Source organism: Chiloscyllium punctatum, chromosome 9 (assembly GCF_047496795.1).
Source record: "Chiloscyllium punctatum isolate Juve2018m chromosome 9, sChiPun1.3, whole genome shotgun sequence".
Taxonomy (NCBI): domain Eukaryota; kingdom Metazoa; phylum Chordata; class Chondrichthyes; order Orectolobiformes; family Hemiscylliidae; genus Chiloscyllium; species Chiloscyllium punctatum.
Genome location: NC_092747.1, coordinates 19,207,129 through 19,228,104, shown reverse-complemented (window position 1 = coordinate 19,228,104; position 20,976 = coordinate 19,207,129). Strand labels below are relative to the sequence as shown.

Below are 20,976 nucleotides of genomic sequence, written 5' to 3'. Positions count from 1 at the left end.
GCCCCTAAATAGCCTCGATCATACTACTCCAACCGCCATTCTTCACGAGTAAACCTGCTTAGAATATCAGCAAGCCAGCTGAGTGTGGAGGGATTCATCAATAAAACCTGAAGCTGTTGTCATCTGATATGCACAAACTCGACGTACTTTTCCTCAGAGTCACTTGATAATAATAGGGTAGGGGATGGCCTAGTGGAATAATCACTGGAATGCCTTTCCAGAGACCCAGGAAATGTTCTGGGGATGTGGGTTCAAGTCCCACCACAGCAGAAGGTGGACTTTGAATTCAATAAAAATATCTGAAACTAAGAATCTGCGATGCTTCGATTGTTGTAAGAATCCATCTGGTGCACTAATGTTCTTTTGGGAAGGTCTCTGCTATGCTTGCCTCGTCTGGCCTACTTGACTCCAGACCCACTGCAATGTGGTGACTCTTAGCTGCCTTCTGGGCAATAAATGCTGGCCTAGCCAGTGATGCCCTCACCCCAAGAATGAATTTTTTTAAAAATTCTGGAAAGGAACCCACATCAATTTTTCCATCACCCAGTTTGGTGCCACTTTGGTAAACTGTTACATCCCAAATGATACCAGCTCATGAACATACTGAAAAAGCGAACTTGGATTCTTCTGTTCTTTAAAATGTACTGCTACATAGGCAGAGAGAGAAAGAGGATTTATAACCAGTTTTTCACATACATTAGTCAGACTAGTTACGCAAAAACAGTCCTTGTATTTAGTTTACTTCATTGATCTACTTCTCAATTAAAACTCAATGTTCTTCCTTAAATTTTACTTATAACTTGCTTTTATTATCTTCTTGCTATCTTACTGAAAAGAAGTTGAGATTCAAATACGTTGTAACTGCTTCCTTTCGGGTTGACAATCAGGTTCCAGTCTCACCTCAACGTAACTGCATCTGAACTACCCATTAATGTGGCCTGGCGAGGCACTCAGTTGTAATAAACAAGGCAAATGAATAAAGCAAGTCTAATTGTTGATTGCTAAGAATGAGTTTTTTAAAATGATGTTTAATTTTTAATTAATAATAAAATCAAACCAATTTTTACCATAGAAACAGAGAAGACCATTCAGAAACAGATTATTCAGTCCAGTTCCATCATTCATTATAATAATGGTTGATAACTTCAAGCAGCCGCTCCTGCTTTCCCCCCCCAATCACCTTTGATTCTTCTCGCCCCAAGTGCTATCTCCAACTCTTCCTTGAAATCATACAAGGTTTTGGCCTCACCTGCTTTCTGTGGTAGTCAATTCCAGAGGCTTACCACTTTCTGGGTTAAGCAATCGCTCATCTGTCTGAAATAATTTACTCCATAAACTTACTTTGTGACCCGGGTTCTAGAAACCCATCACTAAGATCATTCCTGCAGCTAGCCTGTCCAGTCTTGTTGGAATTTTATAGATTTTTATGAGATTCCCCTTCATTCTTCTGAACTCCAGCAAATGCAATCCCAACCGATTCAATCTGTCTTCTTATATCAGTCACACCATCGCAGGAAAAAGCTTCACTGCATTTCCTCTATTGCAAGAACATCCTTCCTCAGATAAAGAGACCGAAACTATGCACAATATTCTAGGTGTGGTCTCACCAAGGTCCTGTATAATTGCAGTAAGAAGTTCTTATTCCTGCACATGAATCCGCTCGCTATGTCTTTTTTTATTCAGGCATGGGACATGAGCGTCACTGGTTGGCCAGCATCGATTACCCAGTCCTAGCTGCCCTTGAGAAGATGGGAGTGAGCCACCTTTTTGAACAGCTACAGTTCATGTTGTAGGTAGACCTACAATGCCCCTAGGTAGAGATTTCCAGGATTTTGACTGAGCAACAGTGAAGGTATGATAATATATTTCCAAGTCGAAAAGGGTGACACTGAAAAAGCACAGATCAGGCAGCATTCAAGGAGCAGGAAAGTCAGCGTTTCGGGCATAAGCCCTTCATCAGGAATGTGGAGGGAGAAGGGCGATGAGAGATAGTGGAGGTAGGGGTAGGGCTGGGGGGAGGGTAGGTGGGACAGCAATAGCTGGATGCAGATGAAGAGCAATAGTGATACGTCGATGGGAGGGTAGAGCGGATGGGTGGGAAGGAAATGGGGAGGAATGACAGGTCAACAGTAGAGTGCTGAGTTGGAGGGTTGGATCTGGGATGAGGTTGGGGGGGGGGGGGGGAAATGGGCGAATGATTAGCTTCGAGGGAAACTTGCAGGTGGTGTTGTTCCCAATTATTTGCCCTTATCCTTCCAGATGGATGTGGTTGTGGACTCGGGAGGTGCTATCTAATAATCTTTGGTGAATTTTCGTGCATCTTGTAGACAGTACACGCTGTTACTACTGACTGCCGGTGGCATAAGGAGTTGATGCAGTACCAGTCCAGCGAGCTACTTTGTCCTCGATGATGTCGAGCTTCGAGTGTTGTTGGAGCTACACCCATCCAGGCAAAAGGGAGTATTCCATATTTCTGACTTGTGCCTTGCAGATGGCGGGCAGGTTTTGGGGAGTCAGGAGGTGAGTTACTCACAACAGTATTCCTTGCCTCTGCTCTGCTGTTGTAACCATCGTATTCATATGGAGTTTCTGATCAATGGTAACCCCCAGGATGTTGGTGTTACCATCACTGAATACAGCACCATCAAATGTCAAGGGTCGATGATTAGGTTTTCTCTTATTGGACATGATCATTGCCTGATATTTGCGTGGTGTGAATGCTACTTGCCATTTATCAGCCCAAATTTAAACATTGTCCAGGTCTTGTTACATTTAAACATGGTCTGCTTCATTATCTGAGGAGTCAGGAATGGTGCTACACATTGCACAATCAGCCACCATACCAATTTGTAACCTGATGATGAAGGGAAGATCTTTGATGAAGCAGCTGAAGGTGTCTGGGTGTCAAAAGCCTTCTAAAAGTCCAAATAAACCACATCCACTGGTTCCCCTCATCAATTCAACTAGTTACACCCTCTCAGAATTCCAGTAGATTAGTCAAGCAGGTTTTCCCTTTTGAAAATCTGTGCTAACTCTGTCCAATTCTAGTGTTTTCCAAATGCTCAGCTACAAATTATTTTGTAATGGACTCCAGCATTTTCCCAATTATCAACATCAGGCTAATGGATGTACAATTCCCAGTTATCCCTTTACCACCCTTCTTAATACAGAGGGTTATATTAGTTACCCTGCAATCTAAAAACTGTTCCAGAGTCTACAGAAACTTGGTAGATGGCCACCAATGTATCCACTATTTTGAGGGCTACTTCTTCAACATTTTTGGAATGTAGGTTTTCAGGGCCTGAGAATTTATTGACCTTCAATCCCATCAATTTCCTTAACACCATTTCCCTAATAAAACTGATTTCCCTCAATACCTCCCTTTCATCAAACCCCATGTTTTTCAAAATTTCTGGTATGTTATTTATGTCCTCCTTTGTGAGCATAGAACCAAAATATATAAATGCTTGGTCAGCCATTACTTTGCCCCACATAATAAATTCCCCAGTTTCTGATTGTAAGGAGCCTGCATTTGTCTTCCCAATCATTTTACCTCCAAATAACTGTCGAAAATTTAATAGTCAATAATTTTATGTTTCCTGCAAGCTTATCCTCATAATCTATTTCCCCTTCTTAAACAATCCATGTTGTTCTTCTTTGCTGAACTCTAAACTACTGCCACTCCTCAGTTCTGGTGGGGGGTTTTTCTGGCCAATTTCTATGCCTCTCCCTTGGATCTAATATTATTTCTAATTTCCCTTATAAGCCATGGCCTAGTCACCTTTCCGTTTCACTTTTGTGCCGGACAGGAATGATTAAATGTTCAGTTCACCCATAGGCTCTACGAATATTGGCCGCTGCTTTTCCAATGTCGTCCTTTTAAGCAACGTACCCCAATTTACCATAGCCAACACGAACCTCAAACCATCATGTTTCAGATCTGTTGAAAACTTTGAAAATACCCCACCACATTTGCAGAGAAACTTTCAAATAAAACAGTCAACATTATGCATATCCATCTACTAACAAACATTTTTTAAAAAAGTGTTCGTTAACTGTTCAACAACTCCAGTCCTATTCCACTTCAGTGCAATGCAATGAGAGTTACAATGTGCACCTGTCTTTACAATTAATCTTACGCAAATTAAGTTCACTAATGCTGACCTGCAGAAGGTCATCAAGCCACATTTTCAGCGTAGTAGAACTTTCAACCATTCACAAAGTTAACAAGGTCAGAAAGACAATCTAGTAGACCTTTATTTTGTGCAATAGCATAAAATAGGCAATAAAGAGTTAGCAACAAAGTCAGTGGAAATTGAAGTTAATAACCAAAGTTAGATGCCATATGTCCAATATAAGCATGAACTGATTTTGGCCAGAGTTTAAACACAAGATCAAAGGTCAATCGAGAATGATGAGAAGCAACCTAACCTCAAATGTCTGACTGATCCATTTTATGTGTAAATATAATAAACATGAAATTAAGATATTTTGTTCTTAAAAATAGAGAAAATTAACTTATTAGTTACCTTAATAATACAAAAATATTCCAAATCCTCAAGTGAAAAGCCAAAGTAGTACAGTGGACAGGACGGGGTGTAGAACTGCTGACAAGCCACAGTCAGTAGGCAGATAAAGAACAGAAATGAGGGCAAGGAATAGATCCTTAGAAGACTCCAGAAGATAATTGTGCAAACCAGGAAAAAGAGCCAACAAGATTTGGTGATACTCAGATAATCAAGAATGGAACCATGAAGGGCAACCCCAAAAGAGAAAAAATTACTGGAGTATCACAATAGGAACATAGGAGCAGGAATAAGCCACTAAGCCCCTCAGGCATGCTCAGTATATCTAGATCATGGCTGATGATCTACAGTGATGCAATAGTCCTGTACTATCCCCATAACTCTAGGTCATCAATCATCAAAAATCTATTCATCTCTATCTTGAACTTGCTTCGTAAGTGAGCTTCCGGATCCCTCTCAGGCCTAGAATTCCAAAGATTCACCATCCTCTGAACAAAGATATTCCTCTCCAATTCAGTCCTAGATGGCTTGCCTTTTCTTCCTAGACACTGTGCTTGGTTCTACATCCCACAGCCAGGGAAAATATCCTTCATAAGGTACCCTGGGTCCCGTCTGGCTTCATTTTCTGGAATTCCATCTTGTTTATATAATTAACAGTAGCACCTTGGATAGTGTTGTAGAACCTAGGGGTTCAGGTACATAATTCTTGAAGTTTGTGTCACATATAGACAGGTGGTTAAAAAGATGTTTGGCACATGTGCCTTCATTGTTCAATCCTTTGAGTATAGGATTGTGACGTCCTTGAGGTTGTACAGGGCATTAGGGAGGCCTCTTCTGGAATACAGTATCCAGTTCTGGTCACCCAGTTATATAAAGGATATCATTAAGGTTCAGAGAGATTTGCCAGGGTGTTGCCAGGTAGGGAAGGTTTGAGTTATAACAAAAGGATGGATAGGCTGGACTGTTTTCACTGGAGTGAAGGAGGTGACCTGATAGAAGTTTGGATAATAGTGAGAGGTTATTAGAGTTAATGGCAGTTGCCTCTCCCCCAGAATGTGGGATTTCAAGACTAGAGGGGACATTTTTAAGGTGAGAGGAGATAGATTTTTATGGGGCAATTCTTTGTTTTTAAACTGAAGGCTGGTTCATCTGTGGAATAAACTTCCAGGCAAAGTGTTGGATGTGGACACGATTACAATGTTTAAGTTTGGGTAAGTATATGAATAGGAAAGGTTTGGATGGATATTGGTTAGGAGCAGGCAAGTGGAATTAGTTTGGTTTGGGATTATGTTCGGCATGAACTGGTTGGACTGAAGGGTCTGTTTATGTGCTGCATGACTCTATGACTTATGACAGGAAGAGAATCAAGATGATCATTTAGAAGGAATCAGGATCTCCATCGCATCTATTTCAATGCTGCCACCTTCCACTGGGTTGCCTCTAACAAGACCTCCTTTCTTATCAGCTGAGGATTCCCCCAAAACATTGAGGTTGACAGAGCCTTCAGCCACAGCTAACCCATTTCTCGCACTTCTGCCCTCGCCCTTTCGCCTCCTTCCCAGAACAATGGGTTCCAGTTGTTTTTACCTTTGCGCACCCCCCCCCCCCCCCCCAGTCTCCATACTCCAAGGATCATCCCTTGCCATTTCCTCCATTACCAACAAGGTACAACCAGCAAACACAGTTTTCTCTCTCCTCCACCATTACCATTGTGCAGGGACTGTTCCCTCATTACACCCTGGTCTTTTTCTCCATCACTCCTCACATTTCCTGACTCGTCCATGCAATCACATAAGGTGTAACACTTGCCCATTCACCTCCTCTCTCCTCACTATCCAAGGTCAGGTGAAGCTGCAACTCAGTTGTACTTCTTTCAATCTAGTCTACTGCATTTGTGCTCACAATGCAGTTTCTTTTACCTTAGCAAGACTAAAATGCAGACAGGGTGACCACTTTGCAGAACACCTTCGCCCTATCCATAGAAATGACCCTGATCTCCCAATTGCTTACCATTTCAGTAAATCACTTTACTCACATGCCAACATTTCTACTCTGGATACACAGCAATGTTCCACTGAAGGACAACACAAGCTCGAGGAACACCACCTCAATTCCCCCTGCAGAACTTGAGAGGCTTGAGGTTTCCCTATTAACTTCAACAACTTCAGAAATTGACAGCATTATGTCTGTTCTCCATTTTTCTTACATTTTCTCCCCCACCCTTTTCCCTATACCTCATTGCCATGTCACATTTGTGTCTTATTTACAATGCACTTTGTAGAAAGGACTAATTCTCTTTTACATCTTAATTTACAAGTTTTTTAAACATCTTTCTTTTCTTCCTCAATGATTGACAACCCATTGCCTTTTGCACTGAGCCTCTGTTCCATCTGCCCTATTACTCTTCCTCTACAAAGTACCAATCTTCCAACTCCTTTCAGAGGCAGAGCAGATGCAAAACCTTTGCTCTATTTCTCTCTCTAGATGCTATCAAACCTGCTGAGTTTCTCCAGCATCCTCTATGCTCGTTACAGGGAATAGAGTTTGAGGGAGCATAAGTGGATTTCATGGACAAGATACATTCAGAGAAAGCAAAAACAAAAAAAAAAAGATTAGAAAGATAATAGAGCATAATGCGATTTAAAGGCTATGGCAAGTACAGGGAAACGTGACAACAGAAAGAACTGAAAGGATTGTCTCAATCTTACTGATAAAAAGGGAATAATATTAACTTGAAATATACCTTTTCTTGTCAGCAACAGGCATGGGTACATTAAGGCTCTTCCATTTAACATTTGTATGTTCCAAGAGTACACTTCTACTGAGTGCAATGAAGTATCGTTCAAGGACGGCCAATCGCTGCTTCAGTCTTATCCCAGAGAGGGTTGTGGTTGCAGCTTGCGCAGCAATCGCCTGCTGTTCCTTCACAAGTATATGTAGACACTCTTTCAATTCACTCACATCTGGAATTAGAATTCAATAACAGTTATTTCCAAGGAGTAAAAGCAAAATGGAGCTCCATGGTACCATTACATAAGGAAGAGCGATGAGTATGTCTTGTAAAAGGTAACATAAATGTACATCATTTTCACAAGTTCATTCTAATGCATCCTTCCCTGCAAAAAGTTCCACAATTCAGTGCTGTATCAAGAGAAGAATCTCAGATATATCCAACATTGTTTCATTTTGTTCCAACTGGAAAGACACCTACTTCCAATAAAGACAGAAAAATACTAACTTTTCCACATTCCCCGATTAAATTTGACAAGTTTAATGGATATGTTAATTTACGTTATTGCAACAAATGAACAGTCACTTCAAGCAAATCAAGCATATTTGAGAACCAAACAGCCCTAAAGATGTAAAGGACTCAGAAATATTAATTGAATAAGAAAAGGAAACAGTATTTTTTTTGCAGCAAGATTTAAAGCATATTTTTATTTATTTTCTAAATTAGCAATTAAAAGTGAAAAATCAGACAAGCATACAGCGTCTGTCTGCAACTTCAATTTAACATTCTCACTTTCCTTATTCCTCTAAGCAAATAAAAGGTCAAGCAGAAACAATTCAGCATGAAACTGACTGCCACCAATTAACTGGGAATCAATATTCAAATCCTCTGTGCTCAAAAATAGCCTTCCTGTCCCCTCTTAGGTCAGAACACAGCAACCTACCTGCCTGCTCCTTCCGAGACTGAAAATGCACATAACATATAATCAGGAAATGCATCGTTCCATGTATGAAATATGAAATAGATAGAAGAGGTTACAATAGCTCAAGCTTCCAGCTGCCTGCCACTTTACAGCGCTCCTTAGCTAACATTTGTGTCTAAGGTCTGCTGCAGCGTTCCAGTGAGGCTCAACGCAAGAATGTATTCCTGCGTGGCAGCACTGCAGGCTTCAGGATCCAATATCCAGTTCAATAATTTTGGAGCCTGAACTCCACTTTCCAGCTTGTTAACGCACCACCAGCCCAAGACCTGTATGATATGGGCTGTCTCCAGCACAACTGGCACATTTTCACTTATAATGATCCTCATTATCTGCTTTCCTTCTTCCCTGGTTTATGTTCAACCATCCTTTTTTTGGCCTAACTTCTCTTTCAGGGCTCCATCTCCACCTATTCAGTCACTCTACCACCTCCCTCATCAGCACTGTTTCCAAGCTACCATCAATTCTGAAGAAGGGTCACTGGACTTGAAACATTAACGCTGCTTTTACTCCATAGATGCTGTCGCATCTGCTGAGTTGCTCTATCAACTTCTACTTTTTTACAGAATTAAAATATTTCTTGTAAACGTATATTAGAATAATAAAACAGTCACATTTGAATTTCAGCATGGTAAAAACTTAAAAGGAATGGAATGAGAGAATAAACTAAGAGAAGAAAGCGAGAAAGACACGAAATTAGTGGAAGATAAAGAGAGTAAATGGTTTGGTAAAAGAAAAAGGGAAATAAAGAGAAAGAAAGTATAAGATGAAGTGATAAGGTAAAAGGTCAGGACCAACTAAAAGAAAAAGAGTAGAAGACGACGATTGACAATTACAGGGAATGCTTACTTCAATCTGGAACCAAGAAGAGAAAAAGACATTGTGGAGGATGGAGGACTGAAGTGAAGCAGAACATAGAGAAACTGTAGCAGCATGCTAAAGAGCAGCAGAGAAGAAAAAGTTACATAGTTTAAACATTAGATGGGAAATTATGCCTTGTTGAATTGTGGAAGAAAAGAGAAAGAAGAAATCTAATACAAACTGGTAGGTTAAGGGACAACTGCCTCCATTAAACATTAATGAGTTGCGGCTCAAAGTGCCTCAGTGAAGCCGACCAGGATGGGAGTAAGAGTTAGAAACTGGGAAAGCAACTGTTGAGATTTTTTGGGTACTAATGGTCTACATGGTTGGTTGAAAATTAAAAAAGCATTTTTTTTCCTCAATAACATTAACCATCTAAGCAGCAAAGTATTTAGATTGCTTACTTTTACATGAAAAAGACTATTCTAAAGAAAAACATGCTCCCAGACTGCCTGGAAATTCTTGAAAAAAAGAAAATCTGCAAATCTGCAAATTGCCCTGCATGCCTTCACAGATAAATGAACGCACTTGGTAATAGAGAACATAATTCTCGTTGGCTGGTCATTTGCTGTTTTTAAGCAGAGCAGTCAAGTGTTAGGTCTACTTTCACTGATACATCTGCTTCAGTATGGCACTTTGCCTCAATTCAATACTATTGGCCATTCAAAAATATTTTGAGGCGCAGAGAGCCCGGTCTGACCCTTGGTAGTACATTTCCCAAACGTTCCACTACTCCTCAAACAGTTGCTTTCTTTCTGAAAATAAACATATAGGAAGTTCGAATTCAGGAATTTATGGTAGACTTCAATTGAATGGAACATTACTTACCAAAGACCTCTCACTTCTTCAAAAAGGTCAAGGTTTGTCAGGCAGAAACCCTCCCGAAATTCTTTCTGGGTATCATTCATGGAAGTGGTGGTGTAGTGGTTATGGCTAAACCAGAACATGACTTTAATGCTTTGGGGGACATGGGTTCAAATCCCACCAAGACAGATAGTGAAATTTGAATTTAACTTCAGGTGATACTGGAATAAAAAGCTAGCTGAATAGCATACATACAGCCATTGCCAATGGTCATAAAATAAAAATCTAGTTCACTAATGTCTTTTAAGTGAAGGAAATTATCTTTCCTAGCCTTACCAACATAGGACTCCAGATTCAAAACAATATGGTTGCTCCTATCTGCATTGACAATAAATAATGAGTCATAGAATCATAGAAATGTACAGCATGGAAACAGACCCTCCAGTCCAACCCGTCCATGCCAACCAGATAACCCAACCCAATCTAGTCCCACCTGCCAGCACCCAGCCCATATCCCTCCAAACCCTTCCTATTCATACACTCATCTAAATGCCTTTTAAATGTTGCAATTGTACCAGCTTCCACCACATTCTCTGGCAGCTAATTCCATACACGTACCATCCTCTGCATGAAAAGGTTGCCCCTGAGGTCTCTTTTATATCTTTCCCCTCTCACCCTAAACCTATGCCCTCTAGTTCTGGACTCCCTGAACCCAGGGAAAAGACTTTGTCTATTTATCCTATCCATACCACTCAATTTTGTAAACCTCTAAGGTCATCCCTCAGCCTCCGACGCTCCAGGGAAAACAGCCCCAGCCTGTTCAGCCTCTCCCTGTAGCTCAGATCCTCCAAACCTGGCAACATCCTTGTAAATCTTTTCTAAACCCTTTCAAGTTTCACAACATCTTTCCGATAGGAAGGAGACCAGAATTGCACGCAATATTCCAACAGTGGCCTAACCAATGTTCCTGTACAGCCGCAACATGACCTCCCAATTCCTGTACTCAATACTCTGACCAGTAAAGGAAAGCATCCCAAATGCCTTCTTCACTATCCTATCTACCTGCACTCCAAGGTCTCTTTGTTTAGCAACTCTCCCTAGGACCTTACCATTAAGTGTATAAGTCCTGCTAAGATTTGCTTTCCCAAAATGCAGCACCTCACAGTTATCTGAATTAAACTCCATCTGCCACTTCTCAACCCATTGGCCCATCTGGTCCAGATCCTGCTGTATTCTGAGGTAACCCTCTTCACTGTCCACTACACCTCCAATTTTGGTGTCATCTGCAAACTTACTAACTGTACCTCTTATGCTCGCATCCAAATCATTTATGTAAATGACAAAAAGTAGAGGGCCCAGCACCGATCCTTGTGACACTCCACTGGTCACAGGCCTCCAGTCTGAAAAACAACCCTCCACCACCACCCTCTGTCTTCTACCTTTGAGCCAGTTCTGTATCCAAGTGGCTAGTTCTCCCTGTATCCCATGAGATCTAACCTTGCTAATCAGTCTCCCATGGGGAACCTTGTTGAACGCCTTATTGAAGTCCATATAGATCACATCTACTGCTCTGCCCTCATCAATCCTCTTTGTTACTTCTTCAAAGATCGCAATCAAGTTTGTGAGACATGATTTCCCATGCACAAAACCATGTTGACTATCCCAAATCAGTCCTTGCCTTTCTCAATACATGTACATCCTGTCCCTCATGATTCCCTCCAACAACTTGCCCACCGCCGAGGTCAGGCTCACCGGTCTATAGTTGCCTGGCTTGTCTTTACTACCGTTCTTCAACAGTGGCACCATGTTTGCCAACCTCCAGTCTTCCAGCACCTCACCTGTGACTATCGATGATATAAATATCTCAGCAAGAGGTCCAGTAATCACTTTTCTAGCTTCCCACAGAGTTCCCGGGTACACCTGATCAGGTCCTGGGGATTTATCCACCTTTAACTGTTTCAAGGCATCCAGCACTTCTTCCTCTGTCATCTGGACATTTTGCAAGATGTCACCATCTATTTCCCTATAGTCTATATCTTCCATATCCTTTTCCACATTAAATACTGATGCAAAATATTCATTTAGTATCTCCCCCATTTTCTGTGGCTCCACACAAAGGCCACCTGGCTGATCTTGGAGGGGCCCATTCCTGAAGAAGGGCTCATGCCCGAAACGTCGATTCTCCTGCTCCTTGGATGCTGCCTGACCTGCTGCGCTTTTCCAGCAACACATTTTCAGCCCTATTCTCTCCCTAGTTACCCTTTTGTCTTTAACATATTTGTAAAACCCCTTTGGATTCTCCCCAATTCTATTTGCCAAAGCTATCTCATGTCCCCGTTTTGCCCTCTTAAGTGTACTCCTACTTTCTTTATACTCTAAGGATTCACTCAATCTATCCTGTTTATACCCGACATATGCTTCCTTCTTTTTCTTAACCAAACCCTCAATTTCTTTAGTCATCCAGCATTCCCTATACCTACCAGCCTTTCCTTTCACCCTTGTTATCTCATTTCCAGAGGCTTCCCATTTTCCAGCTGTCCTTTTACCTGCGAACATCTGCCCCCAATCAGCTTTTGAAAGTTCTTGCATAATACCATCAAAATTGGCCTTTCTCCAATTTAGAACTTCAACTTTTAGATCTGGTCTATCCTTTTCCATCACTATTTTAAAACTAATAGAATTATGGTCACTGGCCCCAAAATGCCCCCCCACTGACACCTCAGTCACCTGCCCTGCCTTACTTCCCAAGAGTAGGTCAAATTTTGCCCTTTCTCTAGCAGGTACATCCACATACTGATTCAGAAAATGGTCTTGTACACACTTAAGAAATTCCTCTCCATCTAAACCTTTAACGCTATGGCAGTCCCAGTCGATGTTTGGAAAGTTAAAATCCCCTGCCATAACTACCCTATTATTCTTACAGATAGCTGGGATCTCCTTACAATTTTGTTTCTCAATTTCCCTCTGACTATTGGGGGGTCTACAATACAATCACAATAAGGTGATCATCCCTTTCTTATTTCTCAGTTCCATCCAAATAACTTTCCTGGATGTATTTTCAGGAATATCCTCCCTCAGCACACTTGTAATGCTATCCGTTATCAAAAATGCCACTCTCCCTCCTCTTTTGCCTCCCTTTCTATCCTTCCTGTAGCATTTGTATCCTGGAACATTCAGCTGCCAGTCTTGCCCATCCCTGAGCCATGTTTCTGTAATTGCTATGATATCCCTGCCCCATGTTCCTAACCATGCCCTGCGTTCATCTGCCTTCACTGTTAGGCCCCTTGCATTGAAATAAATGCAGGTTAATTTACTCATCCGACCTTGTGCCTGCCTGCCCTGACTGTTTGACTCACTTCTGTTCTCAGCTGTACCCATCTCAGATCGATCTCTTTCCTCACTATCTCCCTGGGTCCCACCCCCCCCACCTTACTAGTTTAAATCCTCCCAAGCAGTTCTAGCAAATTTCCCTGCCAGTATATTAGTCCCCTTCCAATTGAGGTGCAATCAGTCCTTCTTGTACAGGTCACTTCTACCCCAAAAGAGATTCCAATGATCCAAAAATGTGAATCCTTCTCCCATACACCAGCTCCTGAGCCATGCATTCATCTGCTCTATCCTCCTATTCCTGCCCTCACTAGCTCGTAGCACCGGGAGTAATCCAGATATTACTACCCTTGACAACCTCCTTTTTAAATTTCTACCTAACTCTCTGTAATCTCCCTTCACAGTCTCAACCTTTTCCCTTCCAATGTCGTTGGTTCCAATGTGGACAATGACCTTTTGCTGGCCCCTCTCCCCCGTGAGAACATTCTGCACCCTCTCTGAGGCATCCTTGACTCTGACACAAGGGAAACAACACACCATTCTGCTTTTTCTCTGCAATGGCAAGCTGGCTAGGCAATGGCCACCAACAAACACAAAAATACCAATCATGTTATTTTATTCAATCCTTATCATTCATTAAGTAGTAATTCACACACACAGGAGCTACTTGATTTGTAAATAGGTGTTATTTCCCCACAGTATAGGTCATAATTGTGGTCTAATTTTTGCCCAAGTATTATAAGCTGCTTTAGGTTTTATTAAAGCTAATCTATTAAAATATTATGCTTAATCTTAGTCATTCAGTCACTAGATGGTTAACAAGCCAGTGCTCAGCCTAATCATGTGTCAACTTTGTTGCATCTAGATCATGCAACACCAACTTTCTTGTCATGCAATTTCCAGGAATTAGCTTACCTGACACTTCACATTCAAATTCTTATAATTAGTTTAAAGCAATTTGTTTTGAGAGCAGTAAACTACAAAACTGCATTTCAAAATAATTTAGCATTAAAAGTTTATTCTAAGTTGTTAAATTTTATTTACAATTACAGCTAAGAAAATAATTTGAAAATAATGAATCATAAAGGAATCAGGTAACAAAGGGCTTGAGTAACTGTATACACCAAAGTAACTTTTCTTAAAATATAACATAGTAAAAATAAAATACAAGTTTAAGATCCTCTTGAAGTTTCTACACAGTTAATAACTTGGCTGCATACCATGATGATGCCTATCATGTGCCAATGTTCACTTAACAGATCTGTCAGTCAGGCAGGTCTTGTGATTCTATTTCAGTTGTGCAACAAGCAGCTGCTCCCCAAGCATTATCAGCCATGCACTACATATTCAGCAGATCTCAATGTTTTCATGGATTAAGCAGTGACCTTTCCAAGCACACTGTTGTCCAGGATAACCCTGCAGCTAAATAGGTGGAACAGTTGGCATGCAAACAAATTAAGAATGTCACATTTCAAGTTTGCCAGTCATGCAAGTCAATATCCTCTGGTTAGTTTTGATCACTCTGAGCAGAGGTACAAAATCCAGAGAGGAAACATTTAATACTGCAGATCTTGTACCCCTTGTAAAGTTATTTATTCTCCCCTCGTGACCTTAATGGCTGAATATTTAATATACTTCCCTTTACATGTTGTTAAGGATGTCAAATACATAAGTGGAATGGTACATTTTGTAACTAGAACTACAGAATTGAAATAAATATGCTATCTAAAATACATATCTACTGACAGGGTAATCAACAGTTATATAACTGTGAGGTTCTGGGTGCCTTATGCAAGAAAGTTGTCAAGACCTGGGAGTGTGTATACAGAGTTTCATTCAAATATCAGGACATGTGAATCACAAGGGGAGATGAAAGAAATTGTAGCTTTATAAATCTGAACAACAGTAACCAAGACATCCATTAGATTAAAATTTAGCAGTACTGATGAAACGGATTTGTAGTATCAGATTCTTAGACGAGCAATCGGGCCTGTACCAGCTCTCTGTAACCATTAATCCAGTTTCCCTGCTCTTTATCCAGAGCCCTATAAATTTTGCCGCTTCAAGTATTGATCCAATTCCCTTTCAAAGTTATCAAATCTGCTTCTAGAACCACATCAGGCAACACATGTCAATCACAACTCACACCAAACTCTGGCTACATTCTAAAAATTAGCTTCTACTCAAATGGAGGTCAGACATTTAAGAATAATGCTACAGCAGTAGAGGGAGGGGTTTGGCCATTGTTTTTAAATGGATGGTTGTTAGGATAGGAGGGAGGGGACACAGTGGCATGGATTTTGGACTCTATTTATACTGTCAATGGGACACAGTGATAGTTGTAGTTTCACTGGACTAGTATTGCCTGGAATAGATGGGTTGGCTGAGGAGAAAGAGTTGGACAGATCAGGCTTGTACCCAATGGAGTTTAGAAAAACAACATATGATTTGACTGAAACACACTGAAGATCCTCAATAGGCTGGCAAGAATTCTGAGTCTCCTTTTAAAAATAAGGGATCATCCATTTAAGATAGAGATGAAACGCTAATTTCTCTTTTAGGGTCAAGTTCTTGGAACTCACTTCATCAAACTCCAGCGCAAACTGTCTTCAAACTTTTTCTTTCAGGCAGAGGTGGATAATTCTTGTTAAGAAAAGGGTTGAAAGTTTATCAGGGGTAAGTGGAATTATGAAGGTGGGGTTACAATCAGATCAGCAAAATTCTCATTAAATGTCAAAGAAAGCTCAAGAAGCCAAATGGCCCAATCCTGTTCATAAATGATATGATTGTTGGTATGTAATCCATGGCCATGCCAGAGGCACAAGGTCAAATCCCACCACAACAGAGTCATGAATGGAAGTAAGTTAATAATTCTGGCATTGAAAGTTTGCCTCAGCAAAGGTACCCATGAAATTATCAATTGTCCTAAAACTCCAGCTGGTTCACTTATGTCCTTTAGGTAAGGACACCTGCCATCCTTACATTTTCTCCCTACATTTGACTCAGTGAAATCACAGTAAAGTGGTTGACTTCCTACTATCTTCTGAAGTAAGTCAGCAGTTAAGTTCACGGACAATCAGGGATGTACCACAAATGCTCACCTCACCAGCCATGTCCGTAACTCAAGTAAAAAAAAACAACCCCAGAGCATTAGAAAAGTAATATATGCAAACAGATTTTTCTTTCCAAGCACTTAAAAAATGCTATGAGAAAAGAGCAGGAATATGGACAGTTGATACAATGGTCAAATGGTTATCAGCTGCAAGCTGCAATGAAACTATCAAAAGAAATTCCAAAAACAAACTTAGGGGAAAGCAAATCCCTGAAAATCAGAAGCTTCAAATCCCTGTAGAAAATTCACATCATCAGGACTGGTCTCATTATTTTGTCCTTTTTAAGAAACTGAGGTGAAATGAGAAAAGCTGTTTTAAAACAAATGCCTTAAAGGCTGACTACAGCTTTAAAGAGCAGGTAACCTCAGCAACATCACGGCAACATCAAACAACTATTTGATAAAAAGTAGTTAACTTAAGTTACAATTTGGAACAAAGAGGCTGTACAGATGCAGTTTTTAGTGATAAGAGATTGAATTGAGGGAGAAAGGGAGAGACAGAAAGAAAGACAGACAGACACAGAGAGAGACAGACACACACAGACAGAAAGAGTCACAGAGACAGAGAGAAAGTCAGACTTATTTTAAATAGTTAAATCCTTTAAAAATACCAGTAGGTTTGTCAAACTTGATTTCTTTTCATAAATTCCCACCTCAGGCAACTGACTGTGGAGTTTGCACATTCTCCCAGCGTCTGCGTGGGTTTCCTCCCACAGTCCAAAAATGTGCAGGTTAGGTGAATTGGCCGTGCTAAATTGCCCGTAATGTTAGGTGAAGGGGTAAATGTAGGGGAATGGGTCTGGGTGGGTTGGTGTGGACTTGTTGGGCTGAAAGGCCTGTTTCCACACTAAGTAATCTAATCTAATCTAAACTAAACACCTATCCTGATTCTGTTAAATCCTGTCACTGTTTTCCAAGTGCTCTGATATTGAATCTTTGACTTTTTTCCCGTCTACTTGTAGTAAAATCAGTTTTAAACCTAAAGAAAACCAGTCTATCTTTGCTGCACCAGTAGTTGTAAACTATGACTTTTAACTGGTAAATCAGAGAGCTTATTTAAGTTAATTTGCGACTTTTAGTCTCTGACAAACCAGTGAAAAGACTGCAAGGATGATAACTGAAGCAAAGTGCAAGCAGACAGAAAAGCCGTAAGGTTCATCTCAGCAACAGTACCAGGGAACAACTATGGAACTCTTTCCAACTTTACTTCACTGTCGAGCAACCAATTTTTCCCACATGCGTCTGTGTATAGGGAAGACTTTATACTGGTATTAGAATTACGATTGATGGTTTTACATGCCAAAGGCTTAACTGTAAACCTACCTGGTCCAGGCTTTCTACCCTGAAGAAGGGCTGATGCCCGAAACGTTGATTCTCCTGTTCCTTGGATGCTGCCTGACCTGCTGCGCTTTTCCAGCAACACATTTTCAGCTCATGCTTTCTACCAACCTGGATCCCAAAGTCAAGTTAATTACAGAACTTCACATATCTTATAAAGTCTTGGACCTTTCTGCCAATTCCAGGAATAGCAAGGCTCAATTTCCTTCACACTAACCCAGTTAGGCATAATAACATATACAAATCTTTGAAGGTGTCAGGACAACAGCAATTTGTATTTTTAGATTAGATTACTTAGTGTGGAAACAGGCCCTTCGGCCCAACAAGTCCACTCCGACCCGCCGAAGCGCAATCCACAACATGCCCCTACATTTACCCCTGCCCCTAACATTCTGGGCAATTTGGCATGGCCAATTCACCTAACCTGCACATCTTTGGACTGTGGGAGGAAACCGGAGCACCCGGAGGAAACCCACGCAGACACTGGGAGAATGTGCAAACTCCACACAGACAGTCGCCTGAGGCGGGAATTGAACCCGGGTCTCTGGCACTGTGAGGCAGCAGTGTTAACCACTGTGCCGCCGTGCCGCCCACTTGGTATTGGTATAGTTCACTTAACACGAGTACTTTCCAAGTGGGTGGTGAATTGCTGGTGAAGCTATTACAAATGTACAGAGAATTATTATTGAAGGTATAAGGTACAAAAGCAAGGAAATTGATCATAAATAGTTTGAAATCATTGCTTAGGAATCAGCTAGCAAATGGCACCCATTGGACTCCACACTGCAGAGAGACAATGTGACAGTTTAGCAGAATGGAACTATTCTAATTGGAGAAAAGCAAATTAAAAGGTTACATTTAAAAATATTGAAATTATAAAAGGGTTTTGACACAGTAAAGAAAGAAAACCTGTATTTCATATCACACATTTTACAGCTTCCCAAAACATTGTACAGCCAATGAAGTAGTTATGAAGTACAGTTACTGCAAGAAGTAGATAACAAAAAGAGTAGGTTCTAAGAAACCAATTCCATTGTTACAAATCTTGGTCAGTGAAGCAGACAGATTCACAATAATTGACAAATATTCTAAGGAATTAGATAAAGAGCAATGCTTTGACATGATGAGTGTTTGAATCTGCTATACATTCATTGAAAGGATGGTGGAAGCAGGTTAAATTGTAAATTTTAATGGGACAGTGGATATATAAAGAAGAAAGAATATGGGGAAATAGCAGGGATGACGGTATGACTATACTTGGACAGTTCCTCGGAGGCTGCCTGATCTGCTGTGCTTTTGCAGTGCTACACTTTTTGACTCTGATCTCCAGCATCTGCAATTCTCTCTTTCACCCAGCTCTTTCAAAGACCTAGTAAGAGCATAATTGGGGTTAAATGGCCTTTTTTCGTACTCATCATTCTTCACAGAAAATTTGAAATTGCTGCAGTTATTTAGAATGGCAAATAAATTAAAGCTACTTTAATGGTATGGTAAATAACTGAAATCATGATTGTTTTTAAGAAATGAAGCAAAGCCTGGCTAAACAAAGGCATAAGATAACCTTGAATTAAACATCACTTAAAATAAAGTTTTATTTGTGGGGATATCACTGAATGACCAGCAAACTGGTGCTGATTTAAATGTTACCCACAATCTTAAGGAGTTTAAGGAAATTTATACAAGTGGGAAAAAAAACAGGTTTCAGGGACTAAAATCCAACAAATCTATTGAAACCAACGGCCCACATCCTAGAGTTTTAAGAGGTGGCTGGAAGAGATAGCAAATTCATTGGTTTTGATTTTTCTAGAATGGTCCCAGTGAACTGGAAAATTGAAAGTATAATCCTGCTATTGAAAATAATTAGGGCAAGAGAAAAACAGGGAACTATGGATCAGTTTGCTTTTCATCAGTCACTAGGAATACTCAAATCTGTAAACAGGAACTAGATAATTCAATTCTTAGGATACCAAAATAAGATTGGGCATAATCAACATGAATAAATGAATGAGAAATTATGGTCGCCAAATCCATCCTATCAGAGGTCTTTCCGAGCAGGATGGTTTAGAACGAGCCAACGGAAGTAGTGTATTTGGATTTTCAAAAACACTTTCACTTAGATATCTTAAGAGATTATAACACAAATCAATTAACAAGGATGGATGAGCAGTTCACAGACAGAAAACTGAGTCAGATTGAACAGGTTTTATTTTGGTTTTGGTTGGCTATAATTGGTGGGATACTGAAGGATGTTTGGGCCTCCAGTATTTTTAATTTATGTCAATAACTTAGACGGGAGGACCCAAGTGCAATATATCCAAGTTTGCTGATTATATCAAGTGCTTGCCAAGTAAAATGGCTCAAAATGAAGCATCAACAAATACAGAGCCAAAAACGAGCTGAACCTTTGCAGAACAGAATAACAGAGTTGAATTTGGTCATGCTCGACTGGAAAGGGAAGCATATAATCAACTTTTGAATCCCGACACAAAAGCATTTATGCTCCAAACAAAACTTCTGCCTTCACAGGACAACATTCTAGCCCCACACAGATAACACTCCCTGCTCTGGATATCTGAGTTAGAATTTAAGTCACATATCAGAGTTGAATTGAACTAAAGCTAACTCTAAACAGCAGTTCTAAAACACAGAACATTACAGTAAAAAACATATTAGCTTGTGTTAAGATAGCTAGAAAGATCTAGGAGTTAGTAGAATTGGTTTTACTTGCTTTGTGTATCAATATCAGGGCAATTTGACTGTTGATGGAATCGTTTCCACAGCCAAGAGAAGGAAGAATTTTTTAAAAAATCATTATTAAAATTAGGTCTTCTAGACAGAAGAGGGATTAAGCATAGTCATGGACCGTAAATATTAACAGAATGTCAAATAACATTCTTCCATAAATTCAAATAAAGTTCGAACTGAATTATCACAAGGTTAACTCTGGACACAGCAACACTGACTCAGTTAGCTGGGTAACCTTCAATTATATAGCAATGGATTCCACAATCACAATAAACCTGTAGAAGAAACACATGGCAAACAAAATGTTAAAACTTAAACATACACGTATATAAACGTATTACAAGGAAGCAACCTCAAACTGTAATTACCTGGCTGTCTGCCCCAAACCCATGAGTCGATAATTGTTTTGGCTCGATAAGTGGATGCTGGTGTCTCCTCTTCATCCTTTTTCTCCTTGTCATTCTGTTCATCCTTCTTTGACCCACCCTGACATTCATTATTATCCTCTGGGGAAAGAAGGATTATATTTTGAAGGTCAGAATATAATTTAGAT

General features: G+C 40.3%; 1 protein-coding gene across 10 annotated transcripts in view; it reads right to left on the bottom strand.

The window, feature by feature from the left end:
* The window catches only part of herc2 (HECT and RLD domain containing E3 ubiquitin protein ligase 2), a 231,639-nt gene that overhangs the window by 178,622 nt on the left and 32,041 nt on the right, over window positions 1-20,976 (bottom strand). For all 10 annotated transcript variants that reach the window (XM_072576977.1, XM_072576980.1, XM_072576979.1 and 7 more), the window contains exons 3-4: window positions 20,792-20,929; window positions 7,270-7,489 (exon numbers count right to left, since the gene is read on the bottom strand). In XM_072576977.1, the coding sequence (XP_072433078.1) occupies window positions 7,270-7,489; window positions 20,792-20,929 (358 nt within the window). The remainder of the gene's footprint in view (window positions 1-7,269; window positions 7,490-20,791; window positions 20,930-20,976) is intronic.